Source organism: Salvelinus alpinus, chromosome 7 (assembly GCF_045679555.1).
Source record: "Salvelinus alpinus chromosome 7, SLU_Salpinus.1, whole genome shotgun sequence".
In the NCBI taxonomy this organism is placed as follows: Eukaryota; Metazoa; Chordata; class Actinopteri; order Salmoniformes; family Salmonidae; genus Salvelinus; species Salvelinus alpinus.
This window is the reverse complement of record NC_092092.1, coordinates 43,890,539-43,913,170: the sequence shown is the minus strand read 5'-3', so window position 1 is coordinate 43,913,170 and position 22,632 is coordinate 43,890,539. Positions and strand designations below refer to the sequence as shown.

The window sequence follows — 22,632 nt, the reverse complement described above, 5'->3', positions numbered from 1 at the left end:
TGCACAACGCATCACCGGGGGCAAACTACATGCCCTCCAAGACACCTACACCAGCCGATGTCACAGGAAGGCCAAAAAGATCATCAAGGACAACAACCACCCGAGCCACTGCCTGTTCACCCCGCTATCATCCAGAAGGCGAGGTCAGTACAGATGCATCAAAGCTGGGACCGAGAGACTGAAAAACAGCTTCTATCTCAAGGCCATCAGACTGTTAAACAGCCATCACTAACATTGAGTGGCTGCTGCCAACATACTGACTCAAATCTCTAGCCACTTTAATAATTGGATGTAATAAATGTATCACTAGTAACAATGCCACTTTATATAATGTTTACATACCCTACATTATCCATCTCATATGTATATACTGTACTCTATACCATCTACTGCATCTTGCCTATGCCGTTCGGCCATCGCTCATCCATATATTTATATGTAAATATTCTTATTCATTCCTTTACACTTGTGTGTATAAGGTAGTTGTTGTGGAATTGTTAGATATTACTGCATGGTCGGGAACTAGAAGCACAAGCATTTCACTACACTCGCATTAACATCTGCAAACCATGTGTATGTGACCAATAAAATTTGATTTGGATGCATGTCTTAAGTATTTAAAACTTCTTATGGCTGCAATCCCGTTAACGGGATGATATGACAACAGGCAGTGAAAGTGCAGGGCGCCAAATTCAAACAAAAGAAATCTCATAATTAAAATTCCTCACACATACATGTATCTTATACCATTTTAAAGGTAATCTTGTTGTTAATCCCACCAAAGTGTCCGATTTCAAATAGGCTTTACAGCGAAAGCACCACAAACGATTATGTTAGGTCACCGCGAAATCACAGACAAACACAGTCATTTTTCCAGCCAAAGACAGGAGTCACAAAAAGCAGAAATAGAGATAAAATGAATCACTAAACTTTGATGATCTTCATCAGATGACACTCATAGGACTTCATGTTACCCAATACATATATGTTTTGTTCGATAAACTTCATATTTATATCCAAAAACCTCAGTTTACATTGGTGCCATGTTCAGAAATGCCTCCAAAATATCCGGAGAAATTGCAGAGAGCCACGTCAAATAACATAAATACTCATCATAAACTTTGATGAAAGATACATGTTTTACATAGAATTAAAGATACACTTGTTCTTAATGCAACCGCTGTGTCAGATTTCAAAAGCTTTACGGCAAAAGCACAATATTCAATAATCTGAAGGAAGCCATACAGTTACCCACCAAATTGTGCAGTCAACAAAACTCATAAAAAGCATTATAAATCTTCACTTACCTTTGCTGATCTTCATCGGAATGCACTCCCAGGACTCCCACTTCCAAGGGAAATGTTCGTTTTGTTCGGTAATGTCCATCATTTATGTCCAAATAGCTATTTTTGTTAGCGTGTTTGGTAAACAAATCCAAAGTCAGGAAGCGCGTTCACTAAAAGCAAAATGTCAAAAAATGTCAAAAAACATGACAAAATGTCAAAAACAGTCAGTAGAAACATGTCAAACGATGTATTGAATCAATCTTTAGAATGTTTTTAACATAAATCTTCAGTAACGTTCCAACCGGAGAATTACATTGACTTCAGATGTGCGATGGAACAGAGCTCCCTCTCATGGTCAGAGCATGGTCAGGTCATGATAGACCTGACTAATTCCTGTCTCCTTCGGCCCCACTTCACAGTAGAGGCATCAGACAAGGTTCTACAGACTGTTGACATCTAGTGGAAGCCGTAGGAAGTGCAAACTCATCCATATCCCACTGTGCATTCAATAGGGCCTTGGTTGAAAATCGACCAACCTCAGAATTCCCACTTCCTGTTTGGATTTTTTCTCAGGTGTTTGCCTGCCATATGAGTTCTGTTATACTCACAGACATCATTCAAACAGTTTTAGAAACTTCAGAGTGTTTTCTATCCAATACGAATAATAATATGCATAAATTAGCTACTGGGACTGAGGAGCAGGCAGTTTACTATGGGCACCTCTGTGCACCTTTTATCCAAGCTACTCAATACTGCCCCTGCAGCCATAAGACCATATCTATGATCATGTAACGTTGTTCATAATAATGAATGTCGGACCAAGGCGCAGCAAATGTAGAGTTCCACATAATTTATTATAAATAAAGTGAAACTTAAGCAAAGAAAACAAATAAAGAATAAACGAACCGTGACGACAATGCAGTGCTAACAGGCAACTAAACATAAACAATATCCCATAACCCACAAGTGGAAAAAATGCTACTTAAGTATGATCCCCAATTTGAGACAACGATAACCAGCTGCCTCCAATTGGGAATCATACAAATCACCAACATAGAAAATAAACCTAGATCCCCACATAGAAAATATAAACTAGAACAACCCCCCAGTCACGCCCTGACCTACTCTACCATAGAAAATAAAAGCATTCTATGGTCAGGACGGGACAGATCGTGGCATTGATCTCCCAGTAAGAATGATGTAATGAAAGTACAACCAGTCTCAGCTCTATTCATACAAGTCTCACAATAACATTTTTCTTGATCTATACTCGTTAAGATTGAGCTTCAATACCTGCCCTATTCTTGTGTCTGAAATGTGATCCACTGGTCTTTCTTCAGATGAATAACCACATATGATTTATTCTTAGAGGCAACCTAGTCATCATGCACACTGAATATAATAGAGGAACTTGATTTTTTCCTGTTAGGGAGCTTCTTCTTGATAGAATATCATGTCTATAGGATCAACACAGTTGCTTTCTCCTGAGGCAGAATGCTGAGGGTCATATAGATGGGGTCTCTGAAGCCACTTTATAGGTGATCACATATATTTTAGCCTCTAATGACAACAATGCTAAATAATGAATATGGGGGAAAATCCTCCCTCTGGGAGACCATCATTAATTAGCACTCAAAATGAGGTCAAATACAGCCTACATCAGCCAGAGCATATTACCCTTGATTGTATGGAATACCCTTTCGGTAACACTTTACCTAAAGTCTGCAGGTATAACAAGCTTTAGAGTAGAATAGAATACTAAATAATAACTTTATTTTTCATGTGAAGGAATGTCTTGTTTATAACTTGTTATTATAATAATATATAAGCATGTATGAATGTATAAGCATGTATGAATCCTGATGTCTTATAATAATCAAACTTATAATAAGTTATGTCTCTCTACGCATCAACACTTCAACTGACTCAAAATGGCTGGTATTTAGTCAGGATCGAGGTGATTATAAGACATTACAAGAGGGTCATATACTCATGACAATTCTTGCGATGCATTATAACTGCATCATAATGCATTCGTAGTGTGACCCTCTTTTCGTTGAGGTATGACATGTCTCTAAGACAGTAAGATGTTAGACTGCTACTTACAAGGACTCCTGGGTAGTAGCCACCGACGGTGATGTTCTGTGTCCTGGTGGTGGCTGCCAGTCCGAAGACAAGGATGAGCACAGACACAATGAGCAACATCACAGTGACCACGATGGACTTCTGTTTCCTCTGTTTGAATGATCCTGGAAGACATACACAGCGTTAGACAATATACTTGTATATCCATTCAATATACAGGTAATTCAACAGATCATCAGATCAGCTTTTGCTACTGAAAGTATTCCTGAAAACTTAACTCCTGCCATGGAACATTTTGGTTGGATTGTACGAACAGTACTAATGAACAAAGTACTAAAATATATTTTAACTGTAGTATCCCTGTGTTAGTCATTACACTCCTCTTCAATGTATAGGGTAATATCAACAGGAGTGTGTTTTGGTTAGCTGGGTCGTTCCACCAATTAAGTGCCTTTTGAGTAATGTTACTTAAAAAATGTAATAAATAATTTTGTCCCGTGTGCCTCAGTTGGTAGAGCATGGCACTTGCAATGCCAGGGTTGTGGGTTGGATTCCAATGGGGGACCAGTATGGAAGAACAAAAAAAGGTTGAAGATGTATACACTCACTACTCTTAAGTCGCTCTGGATAAGTGTCTGCTAAATGACTAAAATGTAAACGTTAAATAAAAAAATGACTAAATTAAGTGCCAAATAAAGTGACAGGCTTGACAACTTCATATTAAATCATCCAGAAATCAAACCAAAAAGCCTGTGAAAAAACACGTGGTACACATATGTTTTATTTTCATGAGTCAGACAAACATTTTTACATGTGTTTTTCCCCTCATGTCCCCAAAAATGTTCCCCATATTTTTCACCACTTCCAACTACATCTGATCTCCCATCCAGGGACCGACACTGTTTAGCTTCAGAGGCAAACCAGCAGTGGCATGCAGGGTGCTATGTTGCTGGAATGAATGTGCCAAAACCTGCAACTGGAAAAAAAGGCAGCAAAAGCAAAGGCCATGGTAACATAACCAAAGACAGGGGAAATTACAGGAAAGAGGGAGGTGTTTTATATACTGAAAATAAATGCAACATGTAAAGTGTTGGTCCCATGTTTCATGAGCTGAAATAAAAGATCCCAGAATTTTTCAATTTCCACAAAAAGCTTATTTCTCTAAAACGTTGCACAAATTTGTTAACATCCCTGTTAGTGAACATTTCTCCTTCGCCAAGATAATCCAGCCACCTGACAGGTGTGGCATATCAAGAAACGGATCAAAATAAAAATAAAAGGCCACTCTAAAATATGCATTTTTGTCACACAACATGTCTCAAGTTAAGGGAGAGTGCAATTGGCATGCTGATTCCAAGAATGTCCACCAGAGCTGTTGCCAGATAATTTAATGTTCATTTCTCTACCATAAACTGCCTCTAACATCGTTTTAGAGAATTTGGCAGTACGTTCAACCGGCCTCACAACAGCTGACCACATGTAACCACGCCAGCCCAGGACCTCCACATACGGCTTCTTCACCTGTGGGATTGTCTTAGACCAGCCACCCGGACAGCTGATGAAACTGAGGAGTATTTCTGTCTGTTATAAAGCCCTTTTGTGGGAAACACTCATTCTGATTGACTGGGCCAGGCTCCCCAGTGGATCAGCGTGGCTGCGCCACTGCCCAGTCATGTGAAATCAATAGATTAGGGCCTAATGCATTCATTTCAATTGGTTGATTTCCATATATGAACTGTAACTCAGTAAAATAGTTGAAATTGTTGCATTTATATCTTTATTCAGTATAAACGCATTATAATAATTTTATTTTTTTTAATCACTGAAAACAATTGTATTTGCACCGATTTACAATTAATTTGTTCTTGCATTTTTAAATTATTTCCTTGCAAAATATTTTTTGGGGGTATCAACACTTTTGGATTTATGTTTTTCAATATAATTTTGTTTGTTTGCAATCCCAGGAATGTTGTAGTCGACTTCAGAAGTTTTGCTTGTTATTAATGACAAAACATTAACTCTCTCACTAGAGGATTGCACAATATAATAACACTACTAAAAGTGTTATCCCTGCCACAGTTTCAGTAACAAGCTGAGGGATGTGGCTGGAGAAATGCAACCACTCAAATCCATAGACTACGCTATGAATGCAAGGACTGATCATCTATGGCAGTGGTTCCCAAACTTTTTATAGTCCCGTACCCCTTCAAACATTCAACCTCCAGCTGCGTACCCCCTCTAGCACCAGGGTCAGCGCACTCTCAAATGTTGTTTTTTAGCCATCATTGTAAGCCTGCCACACACACACACACTATACGATACATTTATTAAACATAAGAATGAGTATGAGTTTGTGTCACAACCCGGCTCGTGGAGTGACAGAGTGCTTATGGGCACAAATAATAATATAATAATAATCAATAATCTTGCTCTTTATTTAGCCATCTTACAAATAAAACCTTATTTGTTTATCAAAAATTGTGAATAACTCACCACAGGTCAATGGGAAGGGTGTGCTTGAAAGGATGCACATAACTCTGCAATGTTGGGTTGTATTGGAGAGACTCTGTCTTAAATAATTTTCCACACACAGTCTGTGCCTGTATTTAGTTTTTATGCTTGTGAGGGCCGAGAATCCACTCCCACATAGGTATGTGGTTGCAAAGGGCATCGGTGTCTTAACAGCACGATTTGCCAAGGCAGGATACTCTGAGCGCAGCCCAATCCAGAAATCTGGCAGTGGCTTCTGATTAAGTTCAGTTTTCACAGAATCGCTTGTTGCAATTTCGATCAATTTCGTTAAGACACTAACAGCTTACAGACGGTAGGCAATTAAGGTCACAGTTATGAAAACTTGGGACACTAAGGAGGCATTTCTACTGACTCTGAAAAACACCAAAATAAAAGATGCCCAGGGTCCCTGCTCATCTGCGTGAGCGTGCCTTAGGCATGCTGCAAGGAGACATGAGGACTGCAGATGTGGCCAGGGCAATAAATTGCAATGTCCGTACTGTGAGACGCCTAAGACAGCGCTACGGGAGACAGGACGGACAGCTGATCGTCCTCGCAGTGGCAGACCACGTGTAACAACACCTGCACAGGATCGGTACATCCGAACATCACACCTGCGGGACAGGTACAGGATGGCAACAACAACTGCCCGAGTTACACCAGGAACGCACAATCCCTCCATCAGTGCCCAGACTGTTCGTAATAGGCTGAGAGAGGCTGGACTGAGGGCTTGTAGGCCTGTTGTAAGGCAGGTCCGCACCAGACATCACCGGCAACAACGTCGCCTATGGGCACAAACCCACCGTCGCTGGACCAGACAGGCCTGGCAAAAAGTGCTCTTCACTGACGAGTCGCGGTTTTGTCTCACCAGGGGTGATGGTCGGAATCACGTTTATCGTCGAAAGAATGAGCGTTACACCGAGGCCTGTACTCTGTAACGGGATCGATTTGGAGGTGGAAGGTCCGTCATGGTCTGGGGCGGTGTGTCACAGCATCATCGGACTGAGATTGCCTGCAATGACAACAATCTCAGCACTGTGCGTTACAGGGAAGACATCCTCCTCCCTCATGTGGTACCCTTCCTGCAGGTTCATCCTGACATGACCCTCCACCATGACAATGCCACCAGCCATACTGCTCGTTCTGTGCGTGATTTCCTGCAAGACAGGAATGTCAGTGTTCTGCCATGGCCAGCGAAGAGCCCGGATCTCAATCCCATTGCATTCCCCCCAGAAATGTCCGGGAACTCTGTTGTCATGGTTTACAGAAGAGGATGTCTTCCTTAATTGACCCCCCATAAACGTAACGGACAGGTCCGCCACGTCTGTTGACTCATCCAGCTGTAACGCAAAGAATTCACTGGCTTGTATGCGAAGCAGTTGCAACTCTTCAGACACTGGACAGAGGAACTCTGCCTGATGGCCATCGTCCCAGAGTTGCCTCTTCACTGTTGACGTTGAGACTGGTGTTTTGCGCGTACTATTTAATGAAGCTGCCATTTGAGAACTTGTGAGGCGTCTGTTTCTCAATCTAGACACTCTAATGTACTTGTCCTCTTGCTCAGTTGTGCACCGGGGCCTCCCACTCTTTCTATTCTGGTTAGAGCCAGTTTGCGCTGTTCTGTGAAGGGAGTAGTACACAGCGTTGTACGAGATCTTCAGTTTCTCGCATGGAATAGCCTTCATTTCTCAGAACAAGAATAGAACCCACACATGCTGATGCTCCAGATAATCAAATAGTCTAAAAAAGGCCAGTTTATTACTTCTTTAATCAGCACAACAGTTTTCAGCAGTGCTCACATAATTGCAAAAGGGTTTTGAAAAGGGTGACCGCAAACTTTTGAACAGTAGTGTATATACAGTGGCAAGAAAAAGTATGTGAACCCTTTGGAATTACCTGGATTTCTGCCTAAATTAGTCAGATCTTCTGTCACGACCGTTATATGACGAATGAGTGGACCAAGGCGCAGCGTGAAAGAAAGCCATCTTTCTTTTAATGAAGAAAAACAAACACTTACTAAACGAACAAAAAACAAACGATCGTGAAGCTAAAACGAACTAAGTGCACACATGCAACATAGAACATAGACAACTACCCACAAAAGCCTACTGCCTATGGCTGCCTTAAATATGGCTCCCAATCAGAGACAATGAATGACAGCTGTCTCTGATTGAGAACCATTCAGGCAACCATAGACATACCTAGACACCTACACTCAAACACAAACCCATCTACTCTACCTAAACCCCCTATACCATACAACCACCCAAGACGAGACAAAAACACACAAACATCCCCCGTCACACCCTGACCTAACCAAACTATTACAGAAAACAAAGATAACAAAGGCCAGGGCGTGACATCTTCATCTATGTCACAACAATAGACAAACACTGTGTGCTTAAACTAATAACACACAAATTATTGTATTTTTCTTGTCTATATTGAATACATCATTTAAACATTCAGTGTAGGTTGGGGAAAGTATGTGAACCTCTAGGCTAATAATCCAAAAGCTAATTGGAGTAAGTAGTCAGCTAACCTGGAGTCCAATCAATGAGATTTTGGTTCGAGCTGCCTTGTCCTATGAAAAAAACTCACACAATTATTGTTTGCTATTCCCAAGAAGCATTGCCTGATGTGAACCATGCCTCAAACAAAAAGAGATCTCAGAAGAACTAAGATTAAGAATGGTTGACTTGCATAAAGCTGGAAAGGGTTAAAAAAGTATCTATAAAAGCCTTGATGTTCATCAGTCCACAGTAAGACAAACTGTCTATAAATGGAGAAAGTTCAGCACTGTTGCTACTCTCCCTAGGAGTGGGTGTCCTGCAAAGATGACCGCAAGAGCACAGTGCAGAAAGCTCAATGAGGTTAAGAAGAATCCTAGCGTGTCAGCTAAAGACTTACAGAAATCTCTGGAACATGCTAACATCTCTGTTGACGAGTCTACGATACGTAAAACTCTAAACAAGAATGGTGTTCATGGGAGGACACCACGGAAGAAGCCACTGCTGTCCAAAAAAAACATTGCTGCACGTCTGAAGTTCGCAAAAGAGCACCTGGATGTTCCACAGCACTTCTGGCAAAATATTCTGTGGACAGATAAAACTACATTTGAGTTGTTTGGAAGGAACACACAACACTATGTGTGGAGAAAAAAAGGCACAGCAACATCAAAACCTCATCCAAACTGTAAAGTATGGTGGAGGGAGCATCATGGTTTGGGGCTGCTTTGCTGCCTCGGGGCCTGAACAGCTTGCTAGCATTGCCGGAAAAATTAATTCCCAGGTTTATCAAGACATTTTGCATGAGATTGTAAGGCTGTCTGTCTGTCAATTGAAGCTCAACAGAAGTTGGGTGATGCAACAGGACAACGACCCAAAACACAGATTAAATCAACAACAGAATGGCTTCAACAGAAGAAAATACACCTTCTGGAGTGGCCCAGTCAGTGTTCTGACCTCAACCCGATTGAAATGCTGTGGCATGACCTCGAGAGTGGTTCACACCAGACATCCTAAGAATATTGTTGAACTGAAACAGTTTTGTAAAGATGTATGGTCCAAAATTCCTCCTGACCGTTGTGAAGGTCTGATCCACAACTACAGAAAACATTTAGTTGAGTTTATTGCTGCCAAAGGAGGGTCAACCAGTTATTAAATCCAAGTGTTCACATATTTTTTCCACCCTACACTGTGAATGTTTACATGGTGTGTTAAATAAAGACATGAAAACATAATTGTTTGTGTCTTATTAGTTTAAGCAGACTGGGTTTGTCTATTGTTGTGGCTTAGATGAAGATCAAATCAAATTTTATGACCAATTTATACAGAAATGCAGGTAATTCCAAAGGCTTCACATACTTTTTCTTGTCACTGTATATCTGGGTCTTTCAGCATGACAATGATACCAAACACACCGCCCGGGCAACGAAGGAGTGGCTTCGTAAGAAGCATTTCAAGGTCCTGGAGTGGCCTAGCCAGTCACCAGATCTCAACCCCATAGAAAATCTTTGGAGGGAGTTGAAAGTCTGTATTGCCCAGCAACAGCCCCAAAACATCACTGCTCTAGAGGAGATCTGCATGGAGGAATGGGCCAAAATACCAGCAACAGTGTGTGAAAACCTTGTGAAGACTTACAGAAAACGTTTGACCTCTGTCATTGCCAACAAAGGGTATATAACAAAGTATTGAGATAAACTTTTGTTATTGACCAAATACTTATTTTCCACCATAATTTGCAAATAAATTCATTAAAAATCCTACAATGTGATTTTCTGGATTTTTTTTTCTCATTTTGTCTTAGTTGAAGTGTACCTATGATAAAAATTACAGGCCTCTCTCATATTTTTAAGTGGGAGAACTTGCACAATTGGTGGCTGACTAAATACTTTTTTGCCCCACTGTATATCTTTTTTTTTTCTTAAAAAAAAAAAAAAAAAAGTGAATCACATTTTTATTTGGCGTACCCCCGACAGCACTGCGTGTACCCCAGTTTGGGAACACCTGATCTATGGTATCAAAATTATAGATTTAAACTAGGTTGTTTACATTTACTTTGTTTACCAACATTGGAGTAAAACAAGCTTATATTTTGAGTTCTGATGGGGTACAACAGTTGAACTACGCTCATGAGGCAAAATACATGACATTTTTTAAGAATCAAGTACAAAAATGGATGTAACAACTAAGGACTGCCCCTTTAACAGGCAGTGACCTTCATATAGCAGAACTACTGTAGATGTGGTCACCCCAATTCCACCAGTGGAAACTTTGCAACTGCAACATGCTAACACCATCTTTTCACATGTGAGGAGAATAATATTATTTTAACCCCACATGTGAACTTGCAATTCCACATGTGAAAGTGAGATTTTCACATAAGGAGTTCTTACATGTGAAACTGCAAATTTGATTTTAACTTTCACACGTGGAATGTCAAGTTCACAATCGGATGTAAAAAATCTAATTTGCAGTTTCATATGTGAAAAAATGTCACGTGAAAAACCATCACGTGGAAGTTTTTCACATATGAAACTGCAAATGTGATTTTCACGTGATTGAATTTCACGTGAACTTGCAATTTCACATGTTTAAACTTCCACGTGATTGTGTTTAAGTGCGATTTTCACATGTGAATGTTTTCACATGTGAAACCGCATATCGGATTTTCACTGCAATTCACGTGAAGTGAAAACATGTTATTCTCCTCACATGTAAAAAGTTCATGTTAACATGTGAACTCTAAATGTAGCCCTTTCCTGCAGTCAAATGACCAAATCACCCTCTAGTGGCCTCATGGATGGAATGTTATTAATAGTTTTCAGAATTTCCTAATTAACATTATTAATTTTTTTAAACGACGAAAATCCTGTGTTTCTATGTCAAACGATTTTGTTATATTTCAGTCTTCTGTGATGTATATAAAGTGTAATTGTCACGCCCTGACCTTAGAGATCCTTTTTATGTCTCTATTTTGGTTGGTCAGGGCGTGAGTTGGGGTGGGCATTCTATGTTTTGTTCTATGTTGTCTATTTCTATGTGTTTGGCCGGGTGTGGTTCTCAATCAGAGGCAGCTGTCTATCGTTGTCTCTGATTGAGAACCATACTTAGGTATCCTTTTCCCACCTGTGTTTTGTGGGTAGTTGTTTTCTGTTTTTGTGTCTGCACCAGACAGAACTGTTTCGCTTTTGTTCTCCTGTTTGTTGTTTTTGTTAGATTTGGTTTTTGGATTAAATTATGAACACTTTAAACGCTGCACCTTGGTCCACTCTTCCTTCAGCCCACGAGAATCGTTACAGTAATATTGGGATGAAAACTCAAAATGAAATACATTTCAACTGACATGGTACAGGTGTCTTTTTTGTTACCTTAAAATGAATCATTAATTACATGAATTAAATAATAATCTTCAGAAATGACTATGTCAAAGCAACAAAATAACTAGGGCTTTACAACGATGGTGAACATTTGAATTAAATGTTGGGTTTAAGTGGGTAAAAAAAAGAAAAATTGTTCATTTTAAAAATCTGATTGAAAATTAATTCAATGTTGTCTATATTAAATGGGCACTTAATTTAATATAACAGGCTTTTGCAATTAAATATTTGTGCACAAGTTCTACTTAAAATAACAAAGGCACTCATTTCATGGAAGGACCCAGCTGTGTATAAACCAAGGAATCTAAAGCCATGATTAAACTAACCATGTTATTCCCCTCATCCCATTCACAATGCATGTATAGCTCAAATCTAGTATCATCTTGACATTGATAATTTGTTTCTCATTACTAACATGCTATACACCTTCCTAATATTGATTTGCACCCCCTTTTGCCATCAGAACAGCCTCAATTCATCGGGGCATGGACTACAAGGTGTCGAAAGCGTTCCACAGGGATGCTGGCCCATGTTGACTCCAATACAAAGTTGGCTGGATGTCCTTTCGGTGGTGGACCATTGTTGATACACACAGGAAACTGTTGAGCATGAAAACCCCAGCACGTTGCAGTTCTTGACACAATCAAACTGGTGCGCTAGGCACCTACTACCATACCTTGTTCAAAGGCACTTACATATTTTGTCTTGCCCATTCACCCTCTGAATGGCACACATACACAATCAATTTCTTAAGTCTTAAAAATATTTATTTAACCTGTCTCCTCCCCTTCATCTATACTGATTGAAGTGGATTTAACAGGTGACATCAATAAGGGAGCATAGCTTTCACCTGGATTCACCTTGGCCAGTCTATCATTATACAAAATCCAAGATGGCGTAGCAGTCAGGCGTCTTTGTCTTCATCTTCGTCTTGTCGTGTCCCGTGTATACATCTTTTTTTCTTTGCATATATATATATTTTTTTTTTTACCTCAACTCCAACATACTCTCCTGCAACCAGCCTCACCCAATGTGGTATGGATCTGCTATTTTCTTTACTTTAGAACCGGAACCCCCAAAAGAAGCTAGCCAGCTAAATAGCTACTAGCTAGTAGTCAGCTAGCGGTCATCAGCTAACCTTCAGCCCGGACAAGTCCTGCCAGTCTGCACAGCGCGATTCAACCCAGAGCATATCAGACTTCTTTTCTCCACATCTCCGGATTCCTACCACAAGCCCTGAACCTTTTCACCTGGATCATCGCAGCTAGCTAGCTGCTATCCGAGTGTCTACTCCTGGCTAATGTCTCTGTCCTGAAGCAAGCACCAATTAGCCTGGAGCTAGCCTATGCTAGGCCCATCTCCTGGCTAGCCTGGACCCCTTTTACTGCCAATACGGAGCCCCGCCGATCCATCACGACTGGACTACCGACGTAATCTGCCCGAGGGGGTTTTCAACAGGCTCCTCCGTCGTGACGTCCCCTGGATGCCCATCTGCTAGCCTGCTAGCCGCGGCCTGCTAGCTGTCTAGAGCATATCGGACTGTTAGCTGAAGAGGTCCATCAGCCAATTTCTTGGGCTACAATACCTATTTTGCCAATTGGCCTGGACCCTTTAACTACACAGAGCCCTGCCGATCCATCACGACTGGTCTGCCGACGTAATCTGCCCGAGGGGGTTACAATAGACTCTTCCGTCGCGACATCGACCTAAGGCCCTTCTGCTAGCCCCGGCCCGCTAGCTGTCTGAATTGCCGTGTCTCCAGCCCGCCTAGCTACTCACTAGACCCTATGATCACTCGGCTACGCATGCCTCTCCCTAACGTCAATATGCCTTGTCCATTGCTGTTTTGGTTAGTGATTATTGTCTTATTTCACTGAGGAGCCCCCAGCCCTGCTCTATATGCCTTAGCTAACCCTTTTGCTCCACCTCCCACACATGCGGTTACCTCACCTGGTTTAAATGGTGTCTCTAGAGACAATACATCTCTCATCATCACTCAATGCCTAGGTTTACCTCCACTGTATTCACATCCTACCATACCTTTGTCTGTACATTATGCCTTGAATCTATTCTAACGCGCCCAGAAACCTGCTCCTTTTACTCTCTGTTCCGAACGTACTAGATGACCAGTTCTTATAGCCTTTAGCCGTACCCTTATCCTACTCCTCCTCTGTTCCTCTGGTGATGTAGAGGTTAATCCAGGCCCTGCAGTGCCTAGCTCCACTCCCATTCCACAGGCGCTCTCATTTGTTGACTTCTGTAACCGTAAAAGCCTTGGTTTCACGCATGTTAACATTAGAAGCCTCCTCCCTAAGTTTGTTTTATTCACTGCTTTAGCACACTCTGCCAACCCGGATGTCCTAGCCGTGTCTGAATCCTGGCTTAGGAAGAACACCAAAAACCCTGAAATTTCCATCCCTAACTATAACATTTTCCGACAAGATAGAACTGCCAAAGGGGGAGGAGTTGCAATCTACCGCAGAGTTCTGTATTACTATCCAGGTATGTGCCCAAACAATTTGAGCTTCTACTTTTAATAATCCACCTTTCCAGAAACAAGTCTCTCACCGTTGCCACTTGCTATAGACCACCTTCAGCCCTCAGCTGTGCCCTGGACACCATATGTGAATTGATTGCCCCCCATCTATCTTCAGAGCTCGTACTGTTAGGTGACCTAAACTGGGACATGCTTAACACCCCGGCCGTCCTACAATCTAAGCTAGATACCCTCAATCTCACACAAATTATCAATGAACCTACCAGGTACAACCCCAAATCTGTAAACACGGGCACTCATAGATATCATCCTACATAACCTGCCCTCCAAATACACCTCTGCTGTCTTCAACCAGGATCTCAGCGATCACTGCCTCATTGCCTGCGCCCGTAATGGGTCTGCGGTCAAACGACCACCCCTCATCACTGTCAAACGCTCCCTAAAACACTTCAGCGAGTAGGCCTTTCTAATCGACCTGGCCCGGGTATCCTGGAAGGATATTGACCTCATTTCGTCAGTAGAGGATGCCTGGTTATTCTTTAAAAGAGCTTTCCTCGCCATCTTTAATATGAATGCCCCATTCAAAAAATGTAGAACCAGGAACAGAAAGAACCCTTGGTTCACTCCAGACCTGACTGCCCTTGACCAGCACAAAAATATCCTGTGGCGTACTGCATTAGCATCAAATAGCCCCTGCGATATGCAACTTTTCAGGGAAATTAGGAACCAATATACACAGGCAGTTAGGAAAGCAAAGGCTAGCTTCTTCAAACAGAAATTTGCATCCTGTAGCACAAACTCCAAAAAGTTCTGGGACACTGTAAAGTCCATGGAGAATAAGAGCACCTCCTCCCAGCTGCCCACTGCACTGAGGCTAGGAAACACTGTCACCACCGATAAATCCACGATAATTGAGAATTTCAAGAAGCATTTTTCTACAGCTGGCCATGCTTTCCACCTGGCTACACCTACCCCGGTCAACAGCCCTGCACCCCCCACAGCAACTTGCCCAAGCCTCCCCCATTTCTCCTTCACCCAAATCCAGATAGCTGATATTCTGAAAGAGCGGCAAAATCTGGACCCCTACAAATCAGCCGGGCTGGACAATCTGGACCCTCTTTTTCAAAAATAATCCGCCGCAATTGTTGCTACCCCTATTACTAGCCTGTTCAACCTCTCTTTCGTATCGTCTGGGATCCCCAAAGAATGTAAAGCTGCCGCAGTTATCCCCCTCTTCAAAGGGGGAGACACTCTAGACCCAAACTGTTACAGGCCTCTATCTATCCTACCCTGCCTTTCTAAGGTCTTCGAAAGCCAAGTTAACAAACAGATCACCGACCATTTCGAATCCCACCGTATCTTCTCCGCTATGCAATCTGGTTTCCGAGCTGGTCATAGGTGCACCTCAGCCATGCTTAAGGTCCTAAACGATATCATAACCACCATCGATAAGAGACAATACTGTGCAGCTGTATTCATCGACCTGGCAAAGGCTTTCGACTCTGTCAATCACCACATTCTTAATGGCAGACTCAACAGCCTTGTTTCAAATCAAATCAAATTTTATTGGTCACATACACATGGTTAGCAGATGTTAATGCGAGTGTAGCTAAATGCTTGTGCTTCTAGTTCCGACCGTGCAGTAATATCTAACAAGTCAGCTAACAATTTCACAACAACTACCTTATACACACAAGTGTAAAGGAATGAATAAGAATATGTACATATAAATACATGGATGAACGAACGGCATAGGCAAGATGCAGTAGACGGTATAGAGTACAGTATATACATATGAGATGAGTAATGTAGGGTATGTAAACATTATATAAAGTGGCATTGTTTAAGTGACTAGTGATACATTTATTACATCCAATTATTAATTATTAAAGTGGCTAGAGATTGAGTCTGTATGTTGGCAGCAGCCACTCAATGTTAGTGATGGCTGTTTAACAGTCTGATGACCTTGAGATAGAAGCTGTTTTTCAGTCTCTCGGTCCCAGCTTTGATGCACCTGTACTGACCTCGCCTTCTGGATGATAGCGGGGTGAACAGGCAGTGGCTCGAGTGGTTGTTGTCCTTGATTATCTTTTTGGCCTTCCTGTGACATTGGGTGGTGTAGGTGTCCTGGAGGGCAGGTAGTTTGCCCCTGGTGAAGCGTTGTGCAGACCTCACTACCCTCTGGAGAGCCTTACGGTTGTGGGTGGAGCAGTTGCCGTACCAGGCGGTGATACAGCCCGACAGGATGCTCTTGATTGTGCTTCTGTAAAAGTTTGTGAGTGTTTTTGGTGACAAGCCACATTTCTTCAGCCTCCTGAGGTTGAAGAGGCGCTATTGCGCCTTTTTCACTACGCTGTCTGTGTGGGTGGACCATTTCAGTTTGTCCGTGATGTGTACGCCGAGGAACTTAAAACGTTCCACCTTCTCCACTACTGTCACATGATGTGGACAGGGGAGTGCTCCCTCTGCTGTTTCCTGAAGTCCACGATCATCTCCTTTGTTTTGTTGACGTTGAGTGTGAGGTTATTTTTCTGACACCACACTCCGAGGGCCCTCACCTCCTCCCTGTAGGCCTTCGTCGTTGATGGTAATCAAGCCTACCACTGTAGTGTTGTCTGCAAACTTGATGATTGAGTTGGAGGCGTGCATGGCCACGCAGTCATGGGTGAACAGGGAGTACAGGAGAGGGCTGAGAACGCACCCTTGTGGGGCCCCAGTGTTGAGGATCAGCGGGGTGGAGATGTTGTTTCCTACCCTCACCACCTGGGGGCGGCCCGCCAGAAAGTCCAGGACCCAGTTGCACAGGGCGGGGTCGAGACCCAGGGTCTCGAGCTTAATGACGAGTTTGGAGGGTACTATGGTGTGAGCTGTAATCGATTAACAGCATTCTTACATAGGTATTCCTCTTGTCCAGATGGGTTAGGGCAGTGTGCAGTGTGATTGCAATTGTCGTCTGTGGACCTATTGGGGCGGTAAGCAAATTGGAGTGGGTCTAGGGTGTCAGGTAGGGTGGAGATGATATGATCCTTGACTAGTCTCTCAAAGCACTTCATGATGACGGAAGTGAGTGCTACAGGGCGAAAGTCGTTTAGCTCAGTTACCTTAGCTTTCTTGGGAACAGGAACAATGATGGCCCTCTTGAAGCATGTAGGAACAGCAGACTGGGATAGGGATTGATTGAATATGTCCGTAAACACACCAGCCAGATGGTCTGCGCATGCTCTGAGGACGCGGCTAGGGATGCCGTAGCTACAAATAGCTACACTGTTTGTATTCGGTCCTGTTTCCGGTCGCCTTGCCATGATTAAAAGCAGTTGTTCACGCTTTCAGTTTGGCGTGAATGCTGCCATCAATCCACGGTTTCTGGTTGGGGAAGGTTGTATATGTGGACAACTACAAATACCTAGGTGTCTGGTTAGACTGTAAACTCTCCTTCCAGACTCACATTAAGTATCTCCAATCCAAGAATCGGCTTCCTATTTTGCAACAAAGCATCCTTCACTCATCCTGCCAAATATACTAGAGGTTGACCGATTAATCGGAATGGCCGATTAATCGGGGCCGATTTCAAGTTTTCATAACAATCGGAAATCGGTATTTTTGGGCGCCGTTTTTTTTTTTTTACACCTTTATTTAATCTTTATTTAACTAGGCAAGTCAGTTAAGAACACATTCTTATTTTCAATGACGGCCTAGGAACGACAGATTTTTAACCTTGTCAGCTAGGGGGATCCAATCTTGCATTGATTACATTGCACTCCACGAGGAGCCTGCCTGTTAGCGAATGCAGTAAGCTAAGGTAAGTTGCTAGCTAGCATTAAACTTATCTTATAAAAAACAATCAATCAATGACTGTCATTGCTCCAATGTGTACTTAACCATAAACATCAATGCCTTTCTTAAAATCAATACACAAGTATATATTTTTAAACCTGCATATTTAGCTAAAAGAAATCCAGTTTAGCAGGCAATATTAACCAGGTGAAATTGTGTCATTTCTCTTGCGTTCATTGCACGCAGAGTCAGGGTATATGCAACAGTTTGGGCCGCCTGGCTCTTTGCAAACTAATTTGCCAGAACTTTACGTAATTATGACAACATTGAAGGTTGTGCAATGTAACAGGAATATTTAGACTCATGGATGCCACCCGTTAGATAAAATACGGAACGGAATAAACGTTTTGTTTTCGAGGTGATAGTTTCCTGATTAGTCAAAGGTATATGGTTTAGAGAGAAATAGTCGACGCGTTATAATTCCTGTAATAACTTGCGGCTGAATTTGAAAGGGGTTCCTTCGTTATTTTACCGTTCATGTCTTCCATAGAGAATGTCTTGATCTACTTCAAATAAGGTCTGTGTTTCGTGCAGGCTTAAACCGCCTCGACGTTTTGATACCCGTGTAAATCTCACTAGGATAAGGTAACGTTTGTCAACATATTTTCATAAATCAACTCTACATTTTTTTTTTTATCTTCGCTTATATTTAGCCAATATTGATCAGAGTTACCTTGTCCTATGGATATCTACACAGTTATAAAATTGGCACGGTGATGTAAGCCTACACGAAACACAGACCTTATTTTAAGTGAATCTAAAAATATCCTATGGAATAAATGAAGGAACTGCTTTTCAGATTTTGCTAGGTGTCATGGGAATTATGACTAGCACTTTGGTTGTCAATTCTTACCATGCCCATTATTAAAATAGGATTTCCTGCATATAGAAATTAAAGTTTTTGTTTTCAACATTCATCACAGGTAACTTAAACTCTATTTTTATTCAAACAGTTGAGAGTATTTGTCTCCTAAGCAGACTCCTAAGCAGACTCTTCAGTATCATTGTCACTTCAGAGCTGTGTGCGTGTGTGTATTTATGTATTATATTAAGTTAAAATAAAAGTGTTCATTGTTCATTCAGTATTGTTGCAATTGTCATTATTACAAAAATGTGTGTGTGTGTATGATATATATATATATATATATATATATATATATATATATTTTTTTTTTTATTGTTTAAAAAATAAATAAAAAATCGGCCGATTAATCGGTATCGGCTTTTTTTGTCCTCCAATAATCGGTATCGGTATTGAAAAATCATAATCGGCCGACCTCTAAAATATACCCTCGTAAAACTGACTATCCTACCGATCCTTGACTTCAACGATGTCATTTACAAAATAGCCTCCAACACTCTACTCAGCAAATTGGATGCAGTCTATCACAGTGCCATCCGTTTTGTCACCAAAGCCCCATATACTACACACCACTGCGACCTGTCTGCTCTCGTTGGCTGGCCCTCGCTTCACATTCGTCGCCAAACCCACTGGCTCCAGGTCATCTATAAGTCTTTGCTTGGTAAAGCCCCGCCTTATCTCAGCTCACTGGTCACCTTAGCAGCACCCACCCGTAGCACGCACTCCAGCAGGTATATTTCACTGGTCACCCCCAAAGCCAATTCCTAATTTGGCCACCTTTCCTTCCAGTTCTCTGCTGCCAATGACCGGAACGAATTGCAAAAATCATTAAAGCTGGAGACTCAAATCTCCCTCTCTAACTTTAAGCACCAGCTGTCAGAGCAGCTCACATATCACTGCACCTGTACATAGCACATCTGTAAATAGCCCATCCAAATACCTCATCCCCATACTGTTTTTTCCCCCTCCTTTGCACCGCAGTATCTCTACTTGCACATTCATCTATCACTCCAGTGTTTAATTGCTAAATTGTAATTATTTTGCCACTATGGCCTATTTATTGCCTTACCTCCCTTATCTTTCCTCATTTGCACACACTGTATATAGACTTTTCTATTGTGTTATTGACTGTATGTTTGTTTATTCCATGTGTAACTCTGTGTTGTTCCTTGTGTCGCACCACTTTGCTTTATCTTCGCCAGGTCGCAGTTGTAAATGAGAACTTGTTCTCAAGTGGCCTACCTGGTTAAATAACGGTGCATTTTTTTTAATCATGGAAAGAGCAGGTGTTTCTAATGTTTTGTACACAGTATAGCTTCCGTCCCTCTCCTCGCCCCTACCTGGGCTCGAACCAGGGACCCTCTACACACATCGACAACTGACACCTACGAAGCATCGTTTACCCATCGCGACACAAAAGCCGAGGACCTTGCAGAGCAAAGGGAACAACTACTTCAAGGGCTCAGAGCGAGTGACTTAACCAACTGAAACGCTGTTAGCACGCACCACCGCTAACTAGCTAGCCATTTTACATCGGTTACATCAGCGCATGTGATGATGCATGCTAGTCTACCTTTTGAAAATACCCGTCTTTGTTAGATTCAAATTAAGAATATATAGGTCTATTGGTGATTGTCATGATTTCAATAATTATCTGATGTAGAATCAGGTGTTATTAGGCCTACAATGTAATTCACAAATGATTATAACATCTCATGGAACTACTTTGTAAGGAATATAAATACAATGTAACCGTAACGTGTGTGAATGTTGTAAGAAGAGTAGTAAAAACAGAATCACAAACGAACACTTATTGGCTACATTATATTGTAACGACCCTGGGTTTATAACGTTGCTGGTTGCGAGCAAGAAGCACATCAATTACTTAGCTGTAGTAAACTAGCGCTTTTCCAATATTTGAATAATGTACCGCTCTACTCGTGTCAAACACATTTTATTCCCACATAGTCAGGATGTAATACTATCTAAATAATTTATCCTGTCAATATGACCACGTCGTCAAATTGTACCTTCCTTTAGAATGTTGACAACACCACACAAAGATAAACAGTCTGACAGTTCAATGTAGCTTATAGCAGTCAATGGGCTACAGACAAAAATATGTTGCTGTCGCCCACCCAGATAACCCCACAACATGTGCTTCGATGTTACCAAGTCGCCTATATTGTTTTTGCTGCAACCACGCAGTTGATCTTGCAAACATACCCATTGCCGTTTCTGTCAGAATTCCGGGTTGTTGATTCTGTACGAGAGGCATTTTCTAATCAAACGAAGGAGCTGGATATAGGCCCAGAATTATGATTCAAGGTTAAACACTAGATACCTAACAAGCAGAACAAATAGGCCAACTTGTTCACTGCTATGAACTAATGCAGGCGTGATATTTGATTACAGTAGCATTCTCTAAAGCAGACGTCCCCGCGCCGTTACGGTTGTCGTCGCTTTTACGTCAACATATATTTACATATCCACTCTCTTCATCTGTCGTGAACAGCGGAGCATCAATAAGTGCACAGTTTTGAGCATGAGTCACGCTCCAGTTACAGGGCTCGTCCTCTGCCCAGGCGTTGCCGACACATGTCAGATCTTACAACGCCTGGATAAGGTTTTTAAGACAGTCCAATTCAAGACAAAAGTACATTTAAATCAGTCCTAAAATCATAATAGGAACATTTTCATATAGACTAAATCTGAAAAAGCCAAACACTCGTTTTACGCCTAGTTTTTCAAATCCAAAATAACTAGACATATTTCGTTTCTGCTTTTTTAATTCGTTTTTATTATTGTTATAATACAGTAGCCTAGTTGTAACAGTTATTTTGATCATACAGGACGACATATTAGCTGACAAGAGGCTCAGTTTACGCAAGAGTGGACTAAAATAGAGAATTTGAGATGTTCGAGCGCCACCCCATGTCAAAACTGAAAATAGTTGCCATCAACTCCTATAAACTGCAGGGTTTTACATAGTAATCTGTTAGCCTACTTATTTCAGCTGTCCTCAAAGTGTTCAGTTTCATTGTGATCTGCGCTAATAGGCCTACTACCTATGGGTCATGATTAATTACAAACCTAATCATACGATGTTGCGTGGCGTGTGGCACAGAGGCAGACATTATGCTGTATCTGATTGGACATTCAAGGTGGACGCAATTGATTTATTAAAAAAAAATATATATTATATTTTACAATGATTTTAATTCAATTAGCCTATGGTTTGTTTAGTGCATCTACCTGGCCTTTCACCTGACCATCTCACATAAAAAGGCTAAGCCGTGATAATGTAACTAGGCTAATTGACAAATACCAGGGTACATAATAGATACATGATAAAAGATAAGTAAAGCAAAAATGATATAGGCTAACGTTATAATGTGTAACAAGATCTAGGCCTATAACACATATATCACCCTTCAGTAAGCCAAACAAGTAAACAATTTGATTAATAAGCAGTATTAAAATAACTATCTACATTTGAATAATAAGAAAAGTGTTAAAATAACTATATAGGCCTATAACAAATATATCACCCTTCAGTGAGCCTAACAAGCAAACCATTTGATTAAGAAGCAGTGTTAAAATAACTATCTACATTTGATTTATAAGCAACGTGTTAAAATAACTATTTTGGTGCGTGCGAGAACATTTCCCTTCA

At 41.4% G+C, this 22,632-nt stretch overlaps 1 protein-coding gene across 1 annotated transcript in view; it reads right to left on the bottom strand.

Moving 5' to 3' along the window:
- LOC139580179 (transmembrane protein 255A-like) overlaps nucleotides 1-21,533 on the bottom strand; it is a 39,406-nt gene extending 17,873 nt beyond the window's left edge. The window contains exons 1-2 of the mRNA XM_071408744.1: nucleotides 21,183-21,533; nucleotides 3,393-3,535 (exon numbers count right to left, since the gene is read on the bottom strand). Coding sequence (XP_071264845.1) covers nucleotides 3,393-3,535; nucleotides 21,183-21,234 — 195 coding nt within the window. The 5' untranslated portion in view covers nucleotides 21,235-21,533. The remainder of the gene's footprint in view (nucleotides 1-3,392; nucleotides 3,536-21,182) is intronic.
- Nucleotides 21,534-22,632: the final 1,099 nt, after the last annotated feature.